The 19451-nt window shown below is 39.1% G+C and overlaps 1 protein-coding gene across 3 annotated transcripts in view; it reads right to left on the reverse strand.

The window, feature by feature from the left end:
• The window catches only part of Pip4k2a (phosphatidylinositol-5-phosphate 4-kinase type 2 alpha), a 154205-nt gene that overhangs the window by 27231 nt on the left and 107523 nt on the right, over window positions 1-19451 (reverse strand). The window contains exons 4-5 of one of the 3 annotated variants that reach the window (XM_077802992.1): window positions 18735-18845; window positions 3009-3155 (exon numbers count right to left, since the gene is read on the reverse strand). In XM_077802992.1, the coding sequence (XP_077659118.1) occupies window positions 3009-3155; window positions 18735-18845 (258 nt within the window). Of the gene's footprint in view, window positions 1-3008; window positions 3156-18734; window positions 18888-19451 lie in introns of all 3 variants that reach the window. The other 2 variants (XM_077802991.1, XM_077802993.1) reach the window with 2 other exon arrangements.

The raw sequence follows: 19451 nt of genomic DNA on the forward strand, positions 1-19451 counted from the left end.
GCCTTGAACTTGTAACTTTCTACTGTGCAGAATTTATTTAGGGAGATGAAATTATGAAATGTAAGGCAAAATTTAAAAAATAATATCCAATCTACAATTATAACTTATACCAAGACATGTTTACTAGATGCCTACTTGTAGGAGGCCCCAAATTAGGCATTTTGGGGCCCCAAAATTAAAGAGAATTGGCTGGAAATGCAGCTCAGTGGTAGAGTGCTTGCATAGCAAGTATGAAGCCCAGGGTTTCATCCCCAGCACTGCAACAACAACAACAACAAAAAAACACAACAACAACAGCCTACCTTGAAGGTGCTCACATGCTAGCAAAATGGATGGGATAACAGCTGTGCCTTACTCTGGATGGCACACATATGTATCTCATTTAATCCTCCCAACAACCTCATAAACACAGGTAAACTCATCCCTGTTTTAACAGATGAAGAAACTAAGACTCATAAAGGTTCAGTAACTTGCATACAGCTACCAACTCATAAAACCCACACATGTGTGGGGCAGGGAGTATAACTTAGTGGCTAGCACTTGCCGAGCATGGGAAAAGCCCTGAGTTCAATTCCTAGCATCACACAAAAAGAAAGCCCTAGCATAAGTGCTTTTAGAGGTCACTCTGGCTTTCTGACATGGGACAGTCAAATTAGCACACAGACTGAATGTGCTGAGCAGCTCTGCAAAGGCTTCAAGAAAGAGCCAGTGGGGCAGGAGCCCTGGAGGGTGGCTGGGATTTCCCAAGGGACAATTCCAGGGAAACAAAATGGCTTGAGCTAAGACTTGGAAGCAAGACAGGGCAAGGCTGTATGTGATAGGTTGATCCAGTGGGTCTGGGAGATAAGCCTAGATTTCCTTCACTAGGACTAGCATTTCTCAGTGTGGCTGAGAACCTGGGTCTCTTATAGGAGTCTGTAGAGTCGAAACTGATTTTAGTAATTCTGAGTACTTTTATAATACTGAGACATTACTTGTCTTTTCGTTGTCTTGCTATTTATACGAATACTGCAAAAACACCAGTGGACAAAACTGCCAGCAGCTTAGCCCAAATCAAGCACAGAGCGGCACTAGATATATTGCTCATTTAAAAACAACAAAACAAACCTCATCACTTAAGAATGTCCTTGATGAAGCACTAAAATTAATTGCATTAGCTCTTGACCATGGAGTATACCCCTCCACTATTCTGTGTGGAAGTATGCATGAAGCACTTTTGTTTACAAAGAAATAATGTTTCTCAAGAACCATTTCTGTGATGGTTTCAGTTATGAGCTGAACTAGCCACCTTTTTCATGAAACAATATTTTTACTTGAAAGAAAAACTGACAATCTGTATTTGTTTAGCTCTGAGACTGGCAAATGTTTGCTCAAATGTGAACAAAGCTGCTAGCCTCCTGTATGTGCTGGGGAGCTATGTGCTCTCATTTCACAATTTGTTGAGAAAACCAGAATTTTGAAGAACTGATATCTACCTTGAGTTTGCCAGCTTCCCAGTACATGAGACTTTCCCAGTGAGATTGGTGATGATATTGATATGACTTTTTTTGATACAAAATAATGAAATGTGCCAATATTTGGAAGAACCACATAACTTAGGGAGTAAATATGTTCCTGATGACACGTGGCAGAAAATTACCTATGTGTACAAACAGACCAATAGATTTTAATATAAAGAGCACAAAATATTCAATGATATGATATCAGATTCCACAATGAAACTACACTTTGAGAATTTACCAACAGTCAAGTTTTGATGTAGTATAAAAGAAGAATATCTACAATTATGTGAAAAAGTCATTAAAACACACCCTTTTCCTTCCCAACTACATTATTGTGCAATGTCAGATTTTCATCCTTTACTGAAATCAAATAACATCATATTAAACTGATAGCACAATCAGATATGATATTCTATATTAATTCAGATATTATAGAGATTTACAAAAATTGTAAAGCAATGCTACTTATCTCATTAAGTTTTTCCTTTTGTTTTCATAAAAATATGTTAATGTGTAATGGTCTTATTATTTAAAATAAAACAAATATTTCTCATATTAACTTCTAATACTATAAATCTCTATAGACACAATCTACATAAAGGAAAGGCTTTTTGGGGGGCTTCTTTTATGAGCGTGAAAGGGTTCTAAGACTAAAAATCTTGAGTACCAACTGCTATAGAACAGAGATAGGCAAACTTTTCCAGGGGTCAGAGGATAATCAAGTCTTTGTGGTCTATAATGGTCCTTATAGTTACTGCTCAACTCCACCATCACAGTGCAAAAGTATCCACAGATAATACAGAAACAACGGGCAGGGCAACATTCCAATAAAACTTTATTTATAAAATGACTCCCAAGCTGGATTGGCAGATCATAGAGTGACAGTCTTTAACTTGGGCATTCTCCCACTGAGTCAGTGTTTCTGGAAGTCAGAACACATCACTCTACTCTCTGAATTTCCTGCGGCCCTCCTCACTCTAAGTCTTGGGGAAAAGTCTTCAAAGATTATGGCCAAGAATGTTCTTCCTTTAGCTCATCCCTTCATCTTCAAGTCTCTTTAATGTCATCCTGTCAGCTAAATCTTCCTTGATGCCCTCCCTATTTAAACCTATATCCCTTCCCCTCTTTGTTTCTATCTAAACACTTGCCACTTTCCTAATAGACTATGTAGCTTACTTATTATTCTTACTGTCTGCCTTTACCTGCCAGAATGCCACCTCCTTGAGGGCAGATTTGGTTTGTTTTGTTCATCATGCTATTCCCAGCACCTACGACAGTGCCCAGTAGGCGGCTGATGTTGAGTAAAGAGATACAACATCTCTAATATGTACAGTGTCTTTTGGTAAGTCAGAAAGCACTGATTGTTTTACCCAAAGGAGTGCACTGCTAATTTTCTGGTAATTTTAAGCTCTGAGTGCCTCCTAAACACTCGTTATAATCAAATACAACATTTATTACATGAATGAATAAGCTTGAGTCATTTAATGAAAATACAGTCAATCTTACCTTTAAGTCGTATTTCCTATATACAGATAAACGGTGGCTGAACACATTTCTTGTAACAATCACATATATTTCAACTCCATCAACATTAAGCCGGTACATGCCCAAGAACTGGGGAAGAAGGGTGATCCCGTGACATTCCACTATGTACTGCACAGGAGAGAAAGAAAAAGGAAATCTCCAATCAAAAGATGCTCATTTAGATGTTAAACACAAATTTTCCGCCTCAGGTGCTTATACAAGGCAAAAACCTGCAACTATTAAATATCTATTTACAGAAAATGATCTCATTTGTACTACTCACCCATTAGATACAGACACAGGTTAGAAAACTCAATTTTATCTGCAAAGATTTTTTTCACAACATTCTAAACTAGTTTGTGAAGTCAAAAACTTTGATATGATGGTGCAAGGTATGAGCACAAGCAATTGGTCCTTTCTGAAATTCCCTTCTACCTGGGGCCTCTGTTTCCACTTCAGAAGTCCTGACTTTATGTGGTGGAGGGAAAGTGAGTTGGTCACTAAGATCAGTTTCTTTAATGGTGCTGATGTCAAGATTAGAGGAAATTGTAGAAAGCCTTGTGTTAGAAGCATAGGCTTTCTGTTGCTCACTAAGACATTAAGGCTTAGAGTTAAATTGCTCACAAGAGCAGGGGTGTGAAGGGGCCCTGGCTACCATGGTGCTCACACTGGCTCCATAGACAGTGATAGAGTCTCTGGTCCTGTGCGGTTTCCATCCTGTCTACTGGACAAGCTCCAGGGCTGACACTGTTGCCAAAACATGGGATGGGTGTGCAGCACCACACACACACACACTAAAAAAAAAAAAAGAGTTGCAAAAACACAACATGACTGGAGGTCTTTAATGATAATACCCCATAGGGCCACAAGATGGAGCTACTTCTCCTGGAAAGTAGCTCTTTATTAACTGGTTTTCAAAGGAATGCTACATTTTTCTTTCTTTAAAATGGGGAAAAAAAGAAGATTCCCATAAAGCCCTTTTATATCCATGACATTTGTGTCAAATCTACAGGATAAAAAACAGCATGAATACCATGATTCCTATATTGTGCACATCATAAGCATATTTATACAGAAATGCCTATAAGAATGCTTGTCTAATGGTAATGGTTGTATTTTGGGCAATTTTGATCCTTTATAAAAATTATATGGCTTGAAATTTTCTTTTTTTTCCCTTTACAATCAACGTTTAATAAAAATAATTAGGATGTTCTACCAAACTTCTTAGTGGTAAACACTGTTAACATTTAACTATCTTATGAATTAAAGAGCCTTAGTTTTTATCTTTGAAGATGAACAACATCAGCATCTGGGTTTAATTTTGGCCACCCAGAGTTTTGACAAATTTTAAACATGCTATGCACCACACTTTTTCTTACTGACAATAATTGAGCTATATATTTAATTCGATGTATTTTCTGAGTCGAGTTTCATCTTAGCTTGTTTTTTGAAATCAGATGAATAGAACATTTTCTATTTCTTTCCTTTCAAAACATAATAAATCCACTTGCGTTTTACTAATGCACAACAGGTGGGAGATAGTGCTTGGCTGAGAAGAAAATGTCTCACATGTGATCTAGAAAATAAAAAGGGTTGTTGTTTCCCACCTGGAGAAAGGTGGTCGAATGGGCCTTAACAGAGATTGCTGGCATCTCTACTGTGTAAGTGAGGTAAAAAGATGGAAGGTTTGCAAACTAGAGAGACATGCATGCATGTCTTCAGGTTGCCATTTACTAGCTGTGGAATCTTGTGTAAGGAACTAAATCACTCTGCACTGTAGTTTCATTTTTTTTCCTCCCCAGAAAACAAGTACCATAATCCTACCTTGAAGGTGGCTGTGGGGATGACAAATAACGATATGTTAAAATACCTCATGCAAAGCTGTGTACTGAAATAAAGTCTTCCTCCAGCTGCAGATAATGGTAATAATTTTCCTTCATAACCCTGTTAAGAAATTTTATCTGGGCTCAGGGTGTATTCCTGTAATCCCAGCAGCTTGGGAGGCTGAGACAGAGGGATCATAAGTTCAAAGCCAGTCTCAGCAACTTAGATAGACCCTGTCTTAAAATGCAAAATAAAAACAGGCTGTGGATGTGACTCGGTAAATAAGCACTCCTGGGTTCAATCCTCATACAAAAAAAAAGAAGAGGAAGAAGAGGAAGAAGAGGAGGAAGAGGAGGAGGAGGAGGAGGAGGAGGAGGAGGAGGAGGAGGAGGAGAAAGAAATTTTAATGTTATTCCTATTTTGGAGTTTTGGCTCCAAATGCAGCCCTGTCTTGGAGGTATGCTCCGAGAGGGATTCTGTGGTAAGTATTTTTCTTTGTGTGTGTGGTAGTTATTTCAGGCCCATAAGATACGCCACTGCCCTGGGCACTGGCTGCTCGACTCCTCTTTATGCTGTTCTGCTCATAGAATTCTCATCCTGGACAACCAGTAAGAAGTCCTGCCAGTGGAGAATGTCTCTTTGATTAAAACCTCAGATAATGCCTGGCTCACAGTGGATGCTAACCATGATCATGCTGAATACATTAAAGCAGTCCTTCCAGTGTTATACAGGACATCATGGACAATTTTTTTTTTTAAGGGAAAAACACCCCATACAGATTACATTCTATAACTTCTCTGCCTTTACAATTAGATACATTTCTACAATGAAAAATCAGATCAGATTTCATCTACTCCATCAACGTGTCAACGTGTACTTGTTCTCAAAGATGTGGCTTACCTGTGGGGCTCTTTGGTGAACATCTTGAAAAATATAGATTAAATGAACTTCAAACTCCTGAGTGTATACACATGTACAAAGACATAGAGCATATCAAAGCCTACCTATTAGAATTCAACGCTGCCAAGATGTAGTTGGTGTTAAAAGTTTAGAGAGCACTGAAAGGTCAAAATTTTGTGGAACAGAAAATTCTACCCATTCACTGTATTTGTGTGTGGGGACGCTAGGAAAAGGATTCACTGCTGCCTTTTAGTAAAGGAAGAGTGAGCTGGGGCTGTGAAGCCAGGGTTGGGGTCCACTGTACTTCATCATGACATGCTGCTATGTGCAGGAGTTAATGAAAAAAAGGCTGTTAAATTTGCACCTGCTGACTATGGAGATGCCACACACAAACTCCTAACACAAGTGGGCTTATCTACAAGGACTCCTGCACGTAGAGAGTGCTAGAGGTGATCCCCAAACCAGGGAGATTGTAAATTCATGCTCATGGCTTTAGCTGGGCCCTCAACACCAATCGCTAGCTTTGTGAACTTGGGTAAGAGTTATTCAACCTCTCTGCATCTGGAAAATAGGGGTAAGAATAGTACTTAATGCATAGTGTCTCTGTGATAACTAAATTGATTACAAAATTCTTAGAACAGAGTCTGAAGCATTAAAAGTAGTATGGAAATATTATTTGTAATTCAAACTTTTAATGTTTTCCCCAAACCTTAACCCCCCAGCTCTTAATATCCATTCATAAATTCATATTAAAAATGCTTATTAAACATCCATTAAATGCCTAGCACTGAGTGGTGCCAACCATACAGCGGGGAACAGACTTGGTTCTCATCCCTATGTACCTTATCCTTCAGCGGTGGGAATAAAATTCACACCCAGAAGTTTACATTCTTGGTTTTCTGTTGCCAAATCTCCCAGCAGCTGCAGGGTGGCTCCACAGCCCACCTCATGCTCTAGTGGGAGGGGTGATGGTGGAGCTCCTTCCCAACGACCAGTCTCTGTGCTCATCCTGGACCAGTCTCTGTGCTCATCCTGGGATCTACCTCATTGGGTTTTCAGACACCATCCACTTCCAGCCCAGGAGCCTCAACCTGGGTCCCTCCACCTGTAGCTTCTCAGCATAAAACAAGTACAAAAATCAAAACACTCCCTCAACTAGGGATTCAGTGACACGAAGAACTGTCTGGCAGTGACTGGACAGGCCTTGTGAGAATAGCTGGGGACATGTAAGAACTCTACTCGCTGGGTATCTGGTGATATCAGGAATTAACTGTCTATGTTGTTAGTGTGATAAGATATATTTCAGAGAAGCATATTAAAGTATTCATAGAGGGAATAGTGTTTGCCATTTACTTTGAAATAATTCAGCATAAAACCAAAATAATGTGTACATGGTAAAATGTCAGTTGTTAAATCCTTGATGATGGGTATAAGCTACCAATTTTCTGAATGTTTGAAAATTTTTATAATAAAAATAAAAGTAAACAAAATCTTTTCTTTAACCTCACATCTCTTCATCTATGGTGTCACTTTCTCTCTCTCACAACTTGTTGTAAGATCTGTCTACACTTTGGTTCTTCCTTATCTCCCATCCATTCTGGAACACACTGCTTCCTGAATCGTGCCCTCCTCCTCTTCAGTGTGACTACTCTCACTAAGATCATCAGCGACGCTCAAGTGGTCAAATATCGGTATAGATGCTTCTCAGTGTTTCTCTGAGCAAGTGACCCTGTTGTTTAGGATCTTTCCTGACTGACATTCTTCCTTGGCTTCTGAGATACCATGTTGTTCTCCTGGTTTTCTTCCTTTCATTCTTTCAACCCTTTTCCGACCTGTTGGTCAATTCTGCCTCCTCTATGTGCCCATGAAATGTGGGATTTCCTCAGGGCCTCAACCTAGGCAGGCTCTCTCATCCCATTCTATACTATTAGTACCTCCCAAGCTTATCATATCCAGTCAACAATCTTTCTATTGAATTTCACACTCACAGAATTAAATTAGTTTAATGAGGTTTCCATGCCAATTATAAGTTTCATAAAGGTAACACTGTGTCAATTTTATTCAATGTAAGATCTCCTGTGCTTAGTGGGTGGGACGTAGCATGTAAGGGTACTTAATAAATGACTTAGACAAATAAATGAATGGAACTAATTTAAAAAGTAACCTAAGACTTTTCTTACAGATGCCTACATTCTCCACTATGTTCGTAATTAATACCATGACTTTCACCTTTGTTGTAAATGTGAAGATTCTGGAATTTGAAAACAGAAGAAAATCCAACGTGATTTGTGATGAAAGACAAGTCCAGGAGTTTTTATCATGATGCATGATGGCTATGATAAATGAAGAATATGATATGAGAAAAATGTGGGGGATGGGGGTAGTTAAAGGCATATGGCAATCATAAAAGGAGAAAAAGAAGGTATCACAAAATAATTCTTTAAGGATGTTAATCTTATAAAAAACACTGTTGCATGGTTAACCTAGGGGTAAACTTGGAAGGGAATGCGGATGTTCTAGAGCTTTTACTCTCTGGAGAAACTGCACTGCTGGGTGTTTCAGCACGCTCTGTACCATAAAGCCACACATGAGGAATACAACTTTAAGGGAAGGAGGGAGAGATGAATCATAGAATTTCTGATACAATTTATTGCTAAATAAGACCAAAGAATAATGCTCAATGGTTTCTATAGAATCCACACTTAAAATTGTTCCAACTTCCCCAAGAATGTGTGAACTTATAAAACTGATAAATAATGACCTCTTTAAACTGCAGGATCACAGCAATCCAAGACTGTCTGCTCCCTGCCCTTGATTCCTTCCTATTTTCACCCCTGCAGAGGAGAAGGGGTCTTCTGTTTTAATACTGCTTAGATGTGGTACTTAGGGGGTCCTCCATTTGAACAGGGGAGAAACATGCTGTTTTTAAGATGCCCCTCTCTTAAGAACAGGAAGAGAGGGACACAGGGACTGCGGATGGCTTAAGCAGGAAAAAGAAGAATAACGTGAGCAAGACCTGGGGGTCTAGGGGGTAATGGAGTTGGGAAGGAAGAAGGAAGGCAGGCAGGAAGGGAGGGAGGGAGACTTCCAGGAGCACCAGATGGGATCCTAAAATGATCTCTGAGAAATGGTTTTATTTTAAATGCATGATGCAAACTCTAAGTTTTAAGGAATCTCCATAAAATACCTTCCAAAAATGAATAATGTTGCATATGTTGATGTATCTGTGTATCAAGTAAGGTAATATTTTGTACATAGACAAGAAACATAAAAACATTATTTCTACCTTCTGATACTTTTAGGCTCACAACTGAGACTGTTCCCTTTAAGAACTTAAACATCACAAACAAATTAACAAAATAACTTGATAATAAGTGCTTCAAAAATAATAAGGCTGCACTGGGAGCACCATAATGTTATGCTTTTAATAATCTATTATTTAGCATGAGCATTTTTCATAAGTTAAAAATATTCTCAGCATCTATCCACTTCCTTTTAACGTTACTGATTCAATTACAAGACAATCTAAGGATGGCTGCTTTCTCCCTTCTGCAAGATTAATTTCTATATTGTAAGAATGGAAAAGTAACTATTTAATCCTCAAGATTACTTTTTAAGAAAAGTACAAATATTTCTTCCATGTTCAACCACTGTCTTCTTGTAGCTACCAGGTACTCCTTCTCCACTGGCAAAAAGGCATAATCAAAATGGGGTTTGCTACCTGTTGTACCAACGTTTCAATTTATAGGCTCAACAGGTACCATCAAAGGAGATTAGGCCCCTGTTGGACCAACATTTAGCAACACTGGCCATTGTATCACATGTGTGGCCTGAAATTAGGAGCACACATTAGACTAGAGATTATTCTCCAGGGAAAGGACAGGCACATCTGTGTAATATTCAAGAGCGCTCCTGTCAGTGGCTCCTCAGATCCGGATTTTCTCCACCCCACACATTGCTTTCTGTGGTACAATGCTCCCCAGGTCTCTTATAGCAAAGTTCTTTTCCAACATCAAAGAAGCCCCTTTCTGGAATCTGTAGTGATAACTTTCAAACTTTTTTTTTTTTTTTGTACCAGGGATTGAACCCAGGGGCACTTAACCACTGAGCCACACCCCCAGCCCCTTTTACTTTTTTATTTTGAGGCAGGGTCTCACTAAATTGCTTAGAGCTTCACTAAGTTGTTGAGGCTGACTTGGAACTTTCGGTCCTCCTTGCCTAAACCTCCCAAATTGTTGGGATTACAGGCGTGAGCCACCGCATCTGGCCTGTAGCAGTGACTTTCAGATGCTTATAATGCAACAATAACACTAAGCTTTCCTCTGAATAGATGCTGAATATTTAGTTCCAAATTTTAAAAAGTGAACTTGATTATCGTCTATTCTTATTATACTCTTTATATGCAGTAAAATCAATCAATCAATCACAATTGTTTTTGGGGTCAGCTTCCATATTTTCCACATTAAATTCGTTGCATTAGCTATGTTTGCATTTTAAAAATTGTTTTTAATTATGCATTGTTCACCCTTTTATTTTCATAGCAGGGCACGTCATGTCACCTCTTTCAGTTATTTATCATGCAGGGGCTTCTGTTTTTTTCTAAGAGTGTTCTTAGAAACTTACATTTGCTGGTTATGTTTGGTCTGTAAATGCTGGTTTCAACATTAACAGCTATTACTGTTTTCTGTCTTCTTTTAAAAAATGCATTTATAAGTGATGACATGGTATCATCAATAGAGGCAAAATTTCTTTCTTCCTTGGTTTCCTTAGAACTTTTTCTGGTATAACTGTGGGCTTGTTACAACTGTGATGCACTGATAAATTGACATCATGGAAGCAGACTTTCAAAAACATAAAATGTTAACAGCCACAAGATCTCAGTTCTCTTTGCTCTTAGGCAGTCACTGAGAATAACAAGTATTATGAATCCCTGATTTGTTGCTCTTCTCATGCAAAATGAAATGCCATTAAAAGATTCACAGCTGACTGAAGGCTTCAGCAGAGAGGGTTCTAAGTGATGTGCTCCAACAGATAAATATTTATATCTCCGTGTGATAGTGTGAACCTGGGCTCTGGCTTTCGGAAATTGCTGTTATTATCACGTTTCACTCATTTTTTTTTTAGAGGCTTGAAGTGACAATTTAATATAGCTTCAAATTAATACTTCAATGTAAAGTCTTGTTTCACTTAATGTTTTTGAAAGGTTAAATTATCTGTAATCCTTATTGTGCCTCTGGCTATGTTTACAGGCCACCCCAACATCAGAGAGAAAGAGTGAGGTGAAGATAGGAGAAAGGAGAAAGAAAGGAAGGCAGGGGGAGGGAGGAGGCGGGTGGGGGTGGCGGCGGGGGAGGAAGGACTCAAGCCAATCTGATTGCTTTGTTTTAGAATGACCAAAGAAATAAATAATCCAAACTCACTGAATTCCTGCTTTGGTATGTTTTGAGACATGGTCTATAAGTATCAGTTAATAAAATACTGATAAGAATACTGGCTTTGAATAGTTCTGAATTCAAAGAAGAACATAAAGATAACTTCATTTAAGCAAATGTAAATACAAAACTCTACTGCTTTTCTTAAGCTTCAGAAAAACCAGGCTTAAAAGGAACAAACATTCTTCTGTGGTGCTTACAGTGATTCTTAGCACTAAGATAGAAAGAATATGTGCAAATGCAAGTGCTGCTCTTAATTCCATTTGTTCCATGCTACAATAAAGATCTATAAATAGCATCAAGAATGAAATAACTTCATAAAACATATCACAAAGTACTTTATCATGAGCACAGATGGAATTTACTATAATTGAGAAGCAGAATGGCTGCTTGAGCATCACAACTAATGGGGAATGCCTAACAGGAAGCTTAGCTGCTATCAAAGCCAGGAGGGTTCTAGATCTGTCCCCTCAGCCCTCAAATATTCCAGAGCTGTGTCCTGAGTAACATAGCCTGGGACCAAGGTGGGGAGGAGGTGGACATTGGAGCAGGTGTGCCCAAGAGCAGGTGGAGAGTTCAGGGCCCCAGATAGTGTGGGGTGCAGAGCTGGCAGCAGTCAGGAAGTGCTGGATAGAACCCATCACAGAAATCCTCAGTGAGGAGGGTGAAGGGGGCTGGTTGGGTCCTGAATGGGGAGCACCTTTCTCTGCAGAGACAAAACTCTCTGGGGAAACAGCTCCCCTTAATCAGCCTCTGAGATCTTCCAAGGCCTTCCAGAGATGAGGATAAGCAATGAGCTCAGCAAAGCAAGTATGGTACAGGGAGAAGTGATAATTAGATCTCTATAGAGATGCCTTGCCACCTAGCTGTAGATGGCCCACAGGTGCAGCTCCTTCTGGCTCTCACACTCCACAGTGCCCACCAGCATGGCTGAGGCTCCATCAGGACATCATGGCACTGTGACTTTTCCCTTTCCCCAATCTTACTTCTTTCCTCTGCCTTGCATAGGCATTGATCCATGATCAAATGCTGCCCCTAAAGTTTGGGTGTGCATATGGTTTGGCAGGTCACTGTATGAGCGTCAGCAGACATGAGACCCAGCAAATTTCAGAAACCAGGAGTTGCAGAGGTTAAGACCACCAGAAACAGATTTTGAGCAGTTTTGCACAAAATGTTTTAAAGGATGAAATATCATGGCTGGAGACGGAGCTCGGTGATAGAATTCTTGCTTAGCTCATGTGGGCCCTGGGTTTAATCCCCAGCACTTTTTTTTTTTTTTTTAAGATGCAGTTTCAGAGACAAGCATATTAAAACAAAACAAACAAATAAACAAACAAACAAACAAAAATCCCCAGTAATGAACTGGCAGATTTGGAAAAATTTTCTAGGAATACTTCTGGGATTAGAAAGATACTTGTTGAAATAAAAAAAAAAATCATCGGGCAGGTGAGATAATAGATTAAAACAATGTAAATACAAAACTCTGCTGCTTAGGAAATGGATGATACAGCAGAGAAACTTGCCTAGAAGTGAGCAGAATGGAAAATGGTAAAAAGAACAATTAAAATTAAAGACTGCAGGGCCACAGTGAGAATATTAAATATATAGCTCCCAGAGAGATTGGAGAAGAAAATACAGGACAGAGATAATGTTTAAAGAGAAAAGAACTATGAAATTTCTAGAAACTGGAGAAAAACTGTTATAGGAAAGCTTGCTGGGGAGTGTCCTGGGCAGCCCTCTAGATGCTGGGGGACCAAACGGCTGAGAATGCTGAGACCAGAGGACTACACATGTTCTGAGAGCAGAAGAAACTCCATGATGACAAACACCTTCCTGAGGTTTCCAGGAGAAAGCAAGAAAAGTATCACAGCTTTTTCTGGCAGCAGAAGGTCTGGTGGGAGCTCAGGTCTCATAGTGCTTTGGTACTTATAGGATGCAGAATCTTAAAGTACTTTTCAAATTCCAACTGGCCATTCCTCCAGAGAGTGAATGAAAAGACAAAGACCAGGGCAGTGGTGGTGCACATCTATAATCCCAGTTATTTTGGAGACTGAAGTGGGAGGATTGCTTGCGTATAGGAGTTTGAGGCCAGCCTGGACAACATAGCAAGTTATCTGTCTCTAAAACAAAACACAAAAACAAAAACAAACAAGAAAGTCCAAGGGCAGACTCAGGAGAGAGCTCAGAAGGTTCTGTTTCAAATCGCAGGTACTGACCTGTCCTGGGGCAGTGAGTCAGAACTTGCATTTCCACAGGATTCTCAGGTCTGTCACAGTCAAAGCCTGAGAAGCACTAATGTAACCCATTACCTTTTCTCGTTCGGAACCACCCACCTTATTCTTTTGCTTTTAGTGTCTCAGTTTTATTCTACTTATGCCTCATCCTTCAAATAATAATACCAATGCCACTGTCCCCCAGGGAAGGATAAACAAAGGTGCTCTAAGGAAGTTATGTTCACACTAAAATCTTCTACTGAAAGTTAAGGCACTAACTTAAGGACAGATTTGAACTTGTTTTATTAATTTCATCAATTTATTGATTCAGTCACTTTGAAATAAAAAACAAATTTAAACCCTATATTTGTTTTTTTGTAGTTTTTTTAAATTTGTTCTTTTTAGCATTACATGACAGTAGAATGTACTTTGACATATCATACATACGTGGATCATAACTTCCCATTCTTGTTTAAACCCTACATTTCAGAAGCTTAAAATAATTATTTTTAATGCTATTTTTGTAAGTTCTTCCTTGATCACACTACCTTGTAACTTTCCAAAAGTTATACTGTAAGTCCTGTAAAAGTTCTAAAATTTTATTGACAGTGTCACTAAATTTTATACTAGATTTTAGCTAAAAGGCCAGAACATCATTACCTTTTAATTTTAATTTAAGCTGAAGCTATATGATGGCCAATAGTTCAGGTGTGTGTGTGTGGCGGGGGTGGGGGGAAATCAGTCAACTTAGGAGAAATAAGATTCCTGACTAATTTTTTTTAATGTTCTTCTGATATGCTTAGCTAATTAGTTGTTAATCATCATGTATAAGATCTGAGTTTGTTGTAGTCAAGCAGAAATTTGAAAAAAAAGGATATTTATACCAAAACATTATATTCCTAATTCAAGAAAGAATTAAATGAAAGAGATTTATGAAGTGTGCAATACATAATATGAATTTACCAGTGGTCTGAGAGATGATGCTGTCCATTCTTAGCACAGAGTGGAATCAGGGTAGAATTTGGGCATCAAATAAAGAATAGGGCAAGAGCCTGAAACCTGCGAGAAAATCCTAACTCCTTATAGTTCAAATCTTCATAAACCTACATCAGTGCTGGGCTCTGCCAGAAACAGGCCCTCTAGTGGATTGAAAGAGTTAATGACTGACATTGGGATCATTTCAGCATTGGGATATAAGAAGTGGAACAAGAATGGCATTTAATTATCTTATTCAATCAATTCTATAGCACTTCTTATATAAATAAGAAGTTCTAAGCATAAGTACGAATCCATAAGCCTAAGAAGCACAATACCCAAACAAAGGAGTACTAAGATCCAAATTTTTAGACTAAGAAGCTGAAGCCAAAAGGTTGCCCAAGGTTGCATCATCGGTCGGGGCAAAACTGGGATGTGATGTTTCCCAGTCTCTGTTCCATACTACCTGCCACACCACACTGTGGTAAGGGTTATTTGTCAGAAAATTAATCCCAAAAGAATTTAGTTGAATAACAAGCAACCTCTCCAGATGTTAGTTTTGTGGTAGTTTTAACCCTCCAGAATATAGCTGCAACTGTGAATGTTATTTCACTAAAACAAAAAACAACAAAGGAAAAGAAAAGGCAAGGAAATGGCTATGGAGCAACCAAAGCTACCAGAAAGTCCATCTAATATGCTCCACAGGAGAGGCCCTCTCCAGAGCCCATCTCCTCTATTGCTATACAATTTGAACAGACTTAATTGCTTGCTGGGGCATGTCCTGGGGCAGCCCTCTAGACTCTGTGGGGAACACATGGCTGAGGATGCTGAGACCTGAGAAGCACAGCTAATTATAAAGTAAAAGTAACAAAAAGCAAAAATTTTGAAACAGAAGAATTGACAGTCACCACTGAAGCACAGGACAGAAGCAGTTTAGACCTACTTTAAGTAAGAATAAAGGTCTAATAGTTACACCTCAAATGTCTCTGAGCATCTCAGAACAGAATGAGAGAATGACAAAGCTTGAGAGGACCTCCGAGGACTCCAGATGGGAGGCCTGTGTTTGGGCACACGGAATCACATAAGGGCATGTAGACTGAGCTTCCCACCATGCACTATTTATCAACACCTTGCCTGGAAGTGGTTTTGAGAAGGGCAATTGAAGAATATTCCATGGAAGCCAGTCTGATGGAGGGTCAGGTGGCCAGTGAGCATTGTTTCCCCGCCTCTCTGCAGAGCTGTGTTCACTAAATAGAAATGACATGTCACTGTGGTTTTAGCAGCCCAGACTGATGATTATTTTTTAAAAAAGATCTATAACATTTTTGTGTTTCACAGCTTGTGGAAAGGATGTTGTTCATAGGATTGGATGTCCTGTGTCTTCTCTGGGGAACTCCCTGGAGACAATCCTGTTGGATTTTATATCAAAAATACTTGTATTTCTCCTTAGCAAGAGTGCAGCTAACTCAGGTTGCTCTTTCTACTTTGGCTGCTAGGAAGCTTGGCTCAAATTAGTGGCCCTCAGAGTAGCAGACATGCTACTAAGACTCTTCCAGGCTCCAACTTGTTCCTTCCTGCATTCTATTTTCCCTTTTCTCCCCCATTTATTCTATCTTGTATTTCAAACTTTCTTGAAGGCTACTTCACATCTTTTCTGGAGTAAATACCTGAATAAAATAGGTAAAGGAATGAAATATAGACAAGAAAACTCAGTTCAGAGATTGCTGACACAACAGGTTCATAACAAGGTAGGATCTATTGTCTCCTGATTTCAACTTATTGTCCTTTAAGTAAATTGTATAACAATAATCATTCTCAATCATCATGACCCTTTCAATAATATTTAAAATATTCTATTTTTAAGAAGGCAAAAAATAGATATGGGCTAAATGAACTTTTCTGAGTAAAAAAAAATACCCAAAATAACAATTTTGTAGAAGTGGTACAAAAAGAAATCTTTAGCACTTTATAGCTCCTGCAGTGTGCCAACAGACTGGTCCCAATGTGTTTTGTGACACTGGGGGTATGTCTAATCTGTAGTGTTAGGTCATAGTAAGTACCCCAGAGAAAACATTTCAAACTGTGATTTCTGTAACATCAAAAGACTGTGAACTCAAAAGTTGTCATCAAGAAGTGGCTACCTGAATTGTGTGTCACATTTTATTAGAATGGTGTCACAGCCACTTGTCAGAATAATATGTTTTCATGAGTCATGAGATATTTCTTTGCTTTGAATGTTGTGAGCCAACTGAAAGGAAGTGTAAAAAGAATGTGTGAGTATGCATCAAATTCAAGAGCGGGGAACCCGAATATGAAAAATGAACAGGTGAAGAGTTAAAAGCAGCAACCTGCAATTTAATTCATTCAGAAGCCAGTGCCTTGGTGTCTTCCCTCTGGTAGGTACTCTCTGAGCACTTTAAATTCCCTTTGTCACAGGCAATAGCCTGAGCCTGGCAGAACAAATTTTAAAGGCAATAGATGCTATAAAAGACATGTGAGATGTTAAATGAATTTAGAGACTGACTAATGCTTTTAAGAAAATAAATCAGAGGCGGTACCAAGTTTACAGAAACAGAACGTCGTTCAAAGATTGTTATAGACTTCAGCGCAAGCAAAATGCCACTGATCACATTTGCAAAGACTGGAAGAATAGCACTGCCAAGAAATAATGTGTAGTATGTGAACATGAAGCATGACCCAAAGTAATACTTTTAAACAGACACAAATACAAATAAGTGCTGCCTTCAAAGTAGATATTCTGAGAAGCTGATACTTAATAATTGTGATGGTTTAAAGTCTTTGAGCATTATCCTAATGCAGGCAGGGCTTGAAGCACTTTATTTTGAATATTCTCTATGAAAGACAATCTTTATCTCTGAGGAGAATTTGGACTCTGCTATAGACTGAATATTTGTATCCTCCCAAATTCATTATGTTGAAACCCAAATCACCATTGAGAGGTAATTAGGTTACAAAGGTGGAGTCCTTGTGATGGAATTAGTGCCCTCATTGGAGAAGGTAGCAGGGAGCTTTTGCTTTCTGTTCTTCCTCCCATGTGAGGATACCAAAAGAAGGCAGTCATCTACATGCCAGGAAGAGGGCCTTGCCAGAACCTGACTATGCAGGAACCCTTATCTCAAGTTTCCAAGCCTCCAGAACTGTTTAGCCCACCCAGTTTATGGTGTTTTGTTATTTCAGACAAAGGAGACAACTAGGTCAGACGGTGTGTGTGTGTGTGTGTGTGTGTGTGTGTGTGTGTGTGTGCGCGCGCGTGTGTGTTCTGTGTGTTTCAAATACCAGTTCTAATCATCTAAGGATGATTCCTATAATGTTGCAGCAATGGTCATATTCATGCCATAAGACCACAATTTTTCAAGATGACTTATTGTTATACAATAGACATTATCTTGGTAACAGTGTGGCTGCCACCACATCCACCATATGCTCAGCTCCTACTGTGTGACAGATACTGTGCTAAGTACTTGGTATATACTTCCCATTTACTTTTCAGGACTCTGCAGTTAGGTGTTAATATCCTTATTGTATAAATGAAGAAACTCAGTCTCAAAGTCCAGAAATCAGTTAGTAAGTGATAGGGCTGAGATCTGAACCCAAAACGGTCTGGTAGTTTCAATCTGAAGGGCAATTACAAAGGGATAATGCTTAGGAATGAAAAGGGACAAGACGTAAACCAATACACCTACAATTGGAGAATTTCCTCCACAGTAGAATGGGGCTATTCGGTGCATTTTTCTAGAACTCTGACAGGAAGGAAAAGTGGGAGCAAGATGAGACTTGGAGATGTAGGTGGATTAAAAACTCTGAAGTCAACATTTAACTTCTGTCACAGGTAAAATCTTCTGGAAAGTTTCCAAATCTTAAGCAGAATGATTTCAAGACCAGTGGTGATCACTGAAGTGATCATACAGAAGGTATTTAGGAAAAGCATTATATACATAATGACCTCTATAACATACGCAGTCTTAAACGTAAACTGTCAGGAATCTGGCCACATTCCCTTTAGAACAATGGGTGACAGGAGATTTTTAAGTCAAACATGTCTCATCATTTCCTAACTACATATTGAGACCTTTGGCCTTGATGACACTTGGTCATGGATGTTAACCTTCTCAGAGATTCAAATACAGATAAAGAGAGCTGGGGATGTGGCTCAAGCGGTAGCGCGCTTGCCTGGCATGCGTGCGGCCCGGGTTCGATCCTCAGCACCACATACAAACAAAGATGTTGTGTCCGCCGAAAACTAAAAAATAAATATTAAAAAAAAATTCTCTCTCTCTTTAAAAAAAAAGAAAGAAAAAAGAAAACAAAACAACAACAAAAAAATACAAATAAAGAAAAATTACCTGGTGGTATTTCTTCAGGATGTTGTGCATCTCGGCCACATCTTCACTGGTAATGGTCTTGATGACATATCTTTTGTCATAGGAAGTGTGAAAACGAGCCCCGCTGCGTGCCTGGGAGTCATTAGGAAGGGGTGCACTTCTGGTCAAGGAATTCTTCCCGGTTAGGGTAAGGGGGGAGAGGGAAGAAAATTGGTTAGAGGTGGGGATTTCTGATACCCAAGTAATTTGTTGTGATAGCAACATTTGTGCTTGGAAAAAGTTGACAAGCAGGCTGACACTATTTTATATTCACGGTAACTCAAACTGCAAGTCTTTCAAATGAAATGGAAACAGCTTGGGCAAGTACTATGATTCCAATATTCTCAGAGCAGGCTGATATCTAGAATTAAGGTCACAGTTACTTTATTCACCTTGCTGTTCTTTTCAGAATTAGACATGAGCTCAAATTTTTCTTCTGGATAAGATTAGGTTCCAGTTATGAAAGAAAATTTCACAGCCACCAAGCTTTCCCTTACATGACGAGTGTGTACCAGCATTTTGCACAGGGCACTTCTCATTCTGATAAGATTCATTTGCAGGGGTATCATTATCACCATCCTTTGGTAAGTAAGGAAATGGGACAAGAGAGGTTTAATAACAGGGCAAAGGTCACACAGCTAATAAGGAAAGAGCTAGAATTCCAGTTCTGGTATGGCTGGCTCAGAGATCAAGTTCTCA

This window comes from Urocitellus parryii, chromosome 9 (assembly GCF_045843805.1).
Source record: "Urocitellus parryii isolate mUroPar1 chromosome 9, mUroPar1.hap1, whole genome shotgun sequence".
In the NCBI taxonomy this organism is placed as follows: Eukaryota; Metazoa; Chordata; class Mammalia; order Rodentia; family Sciuridae; genus Urocitellus; species Urocitellus parryii.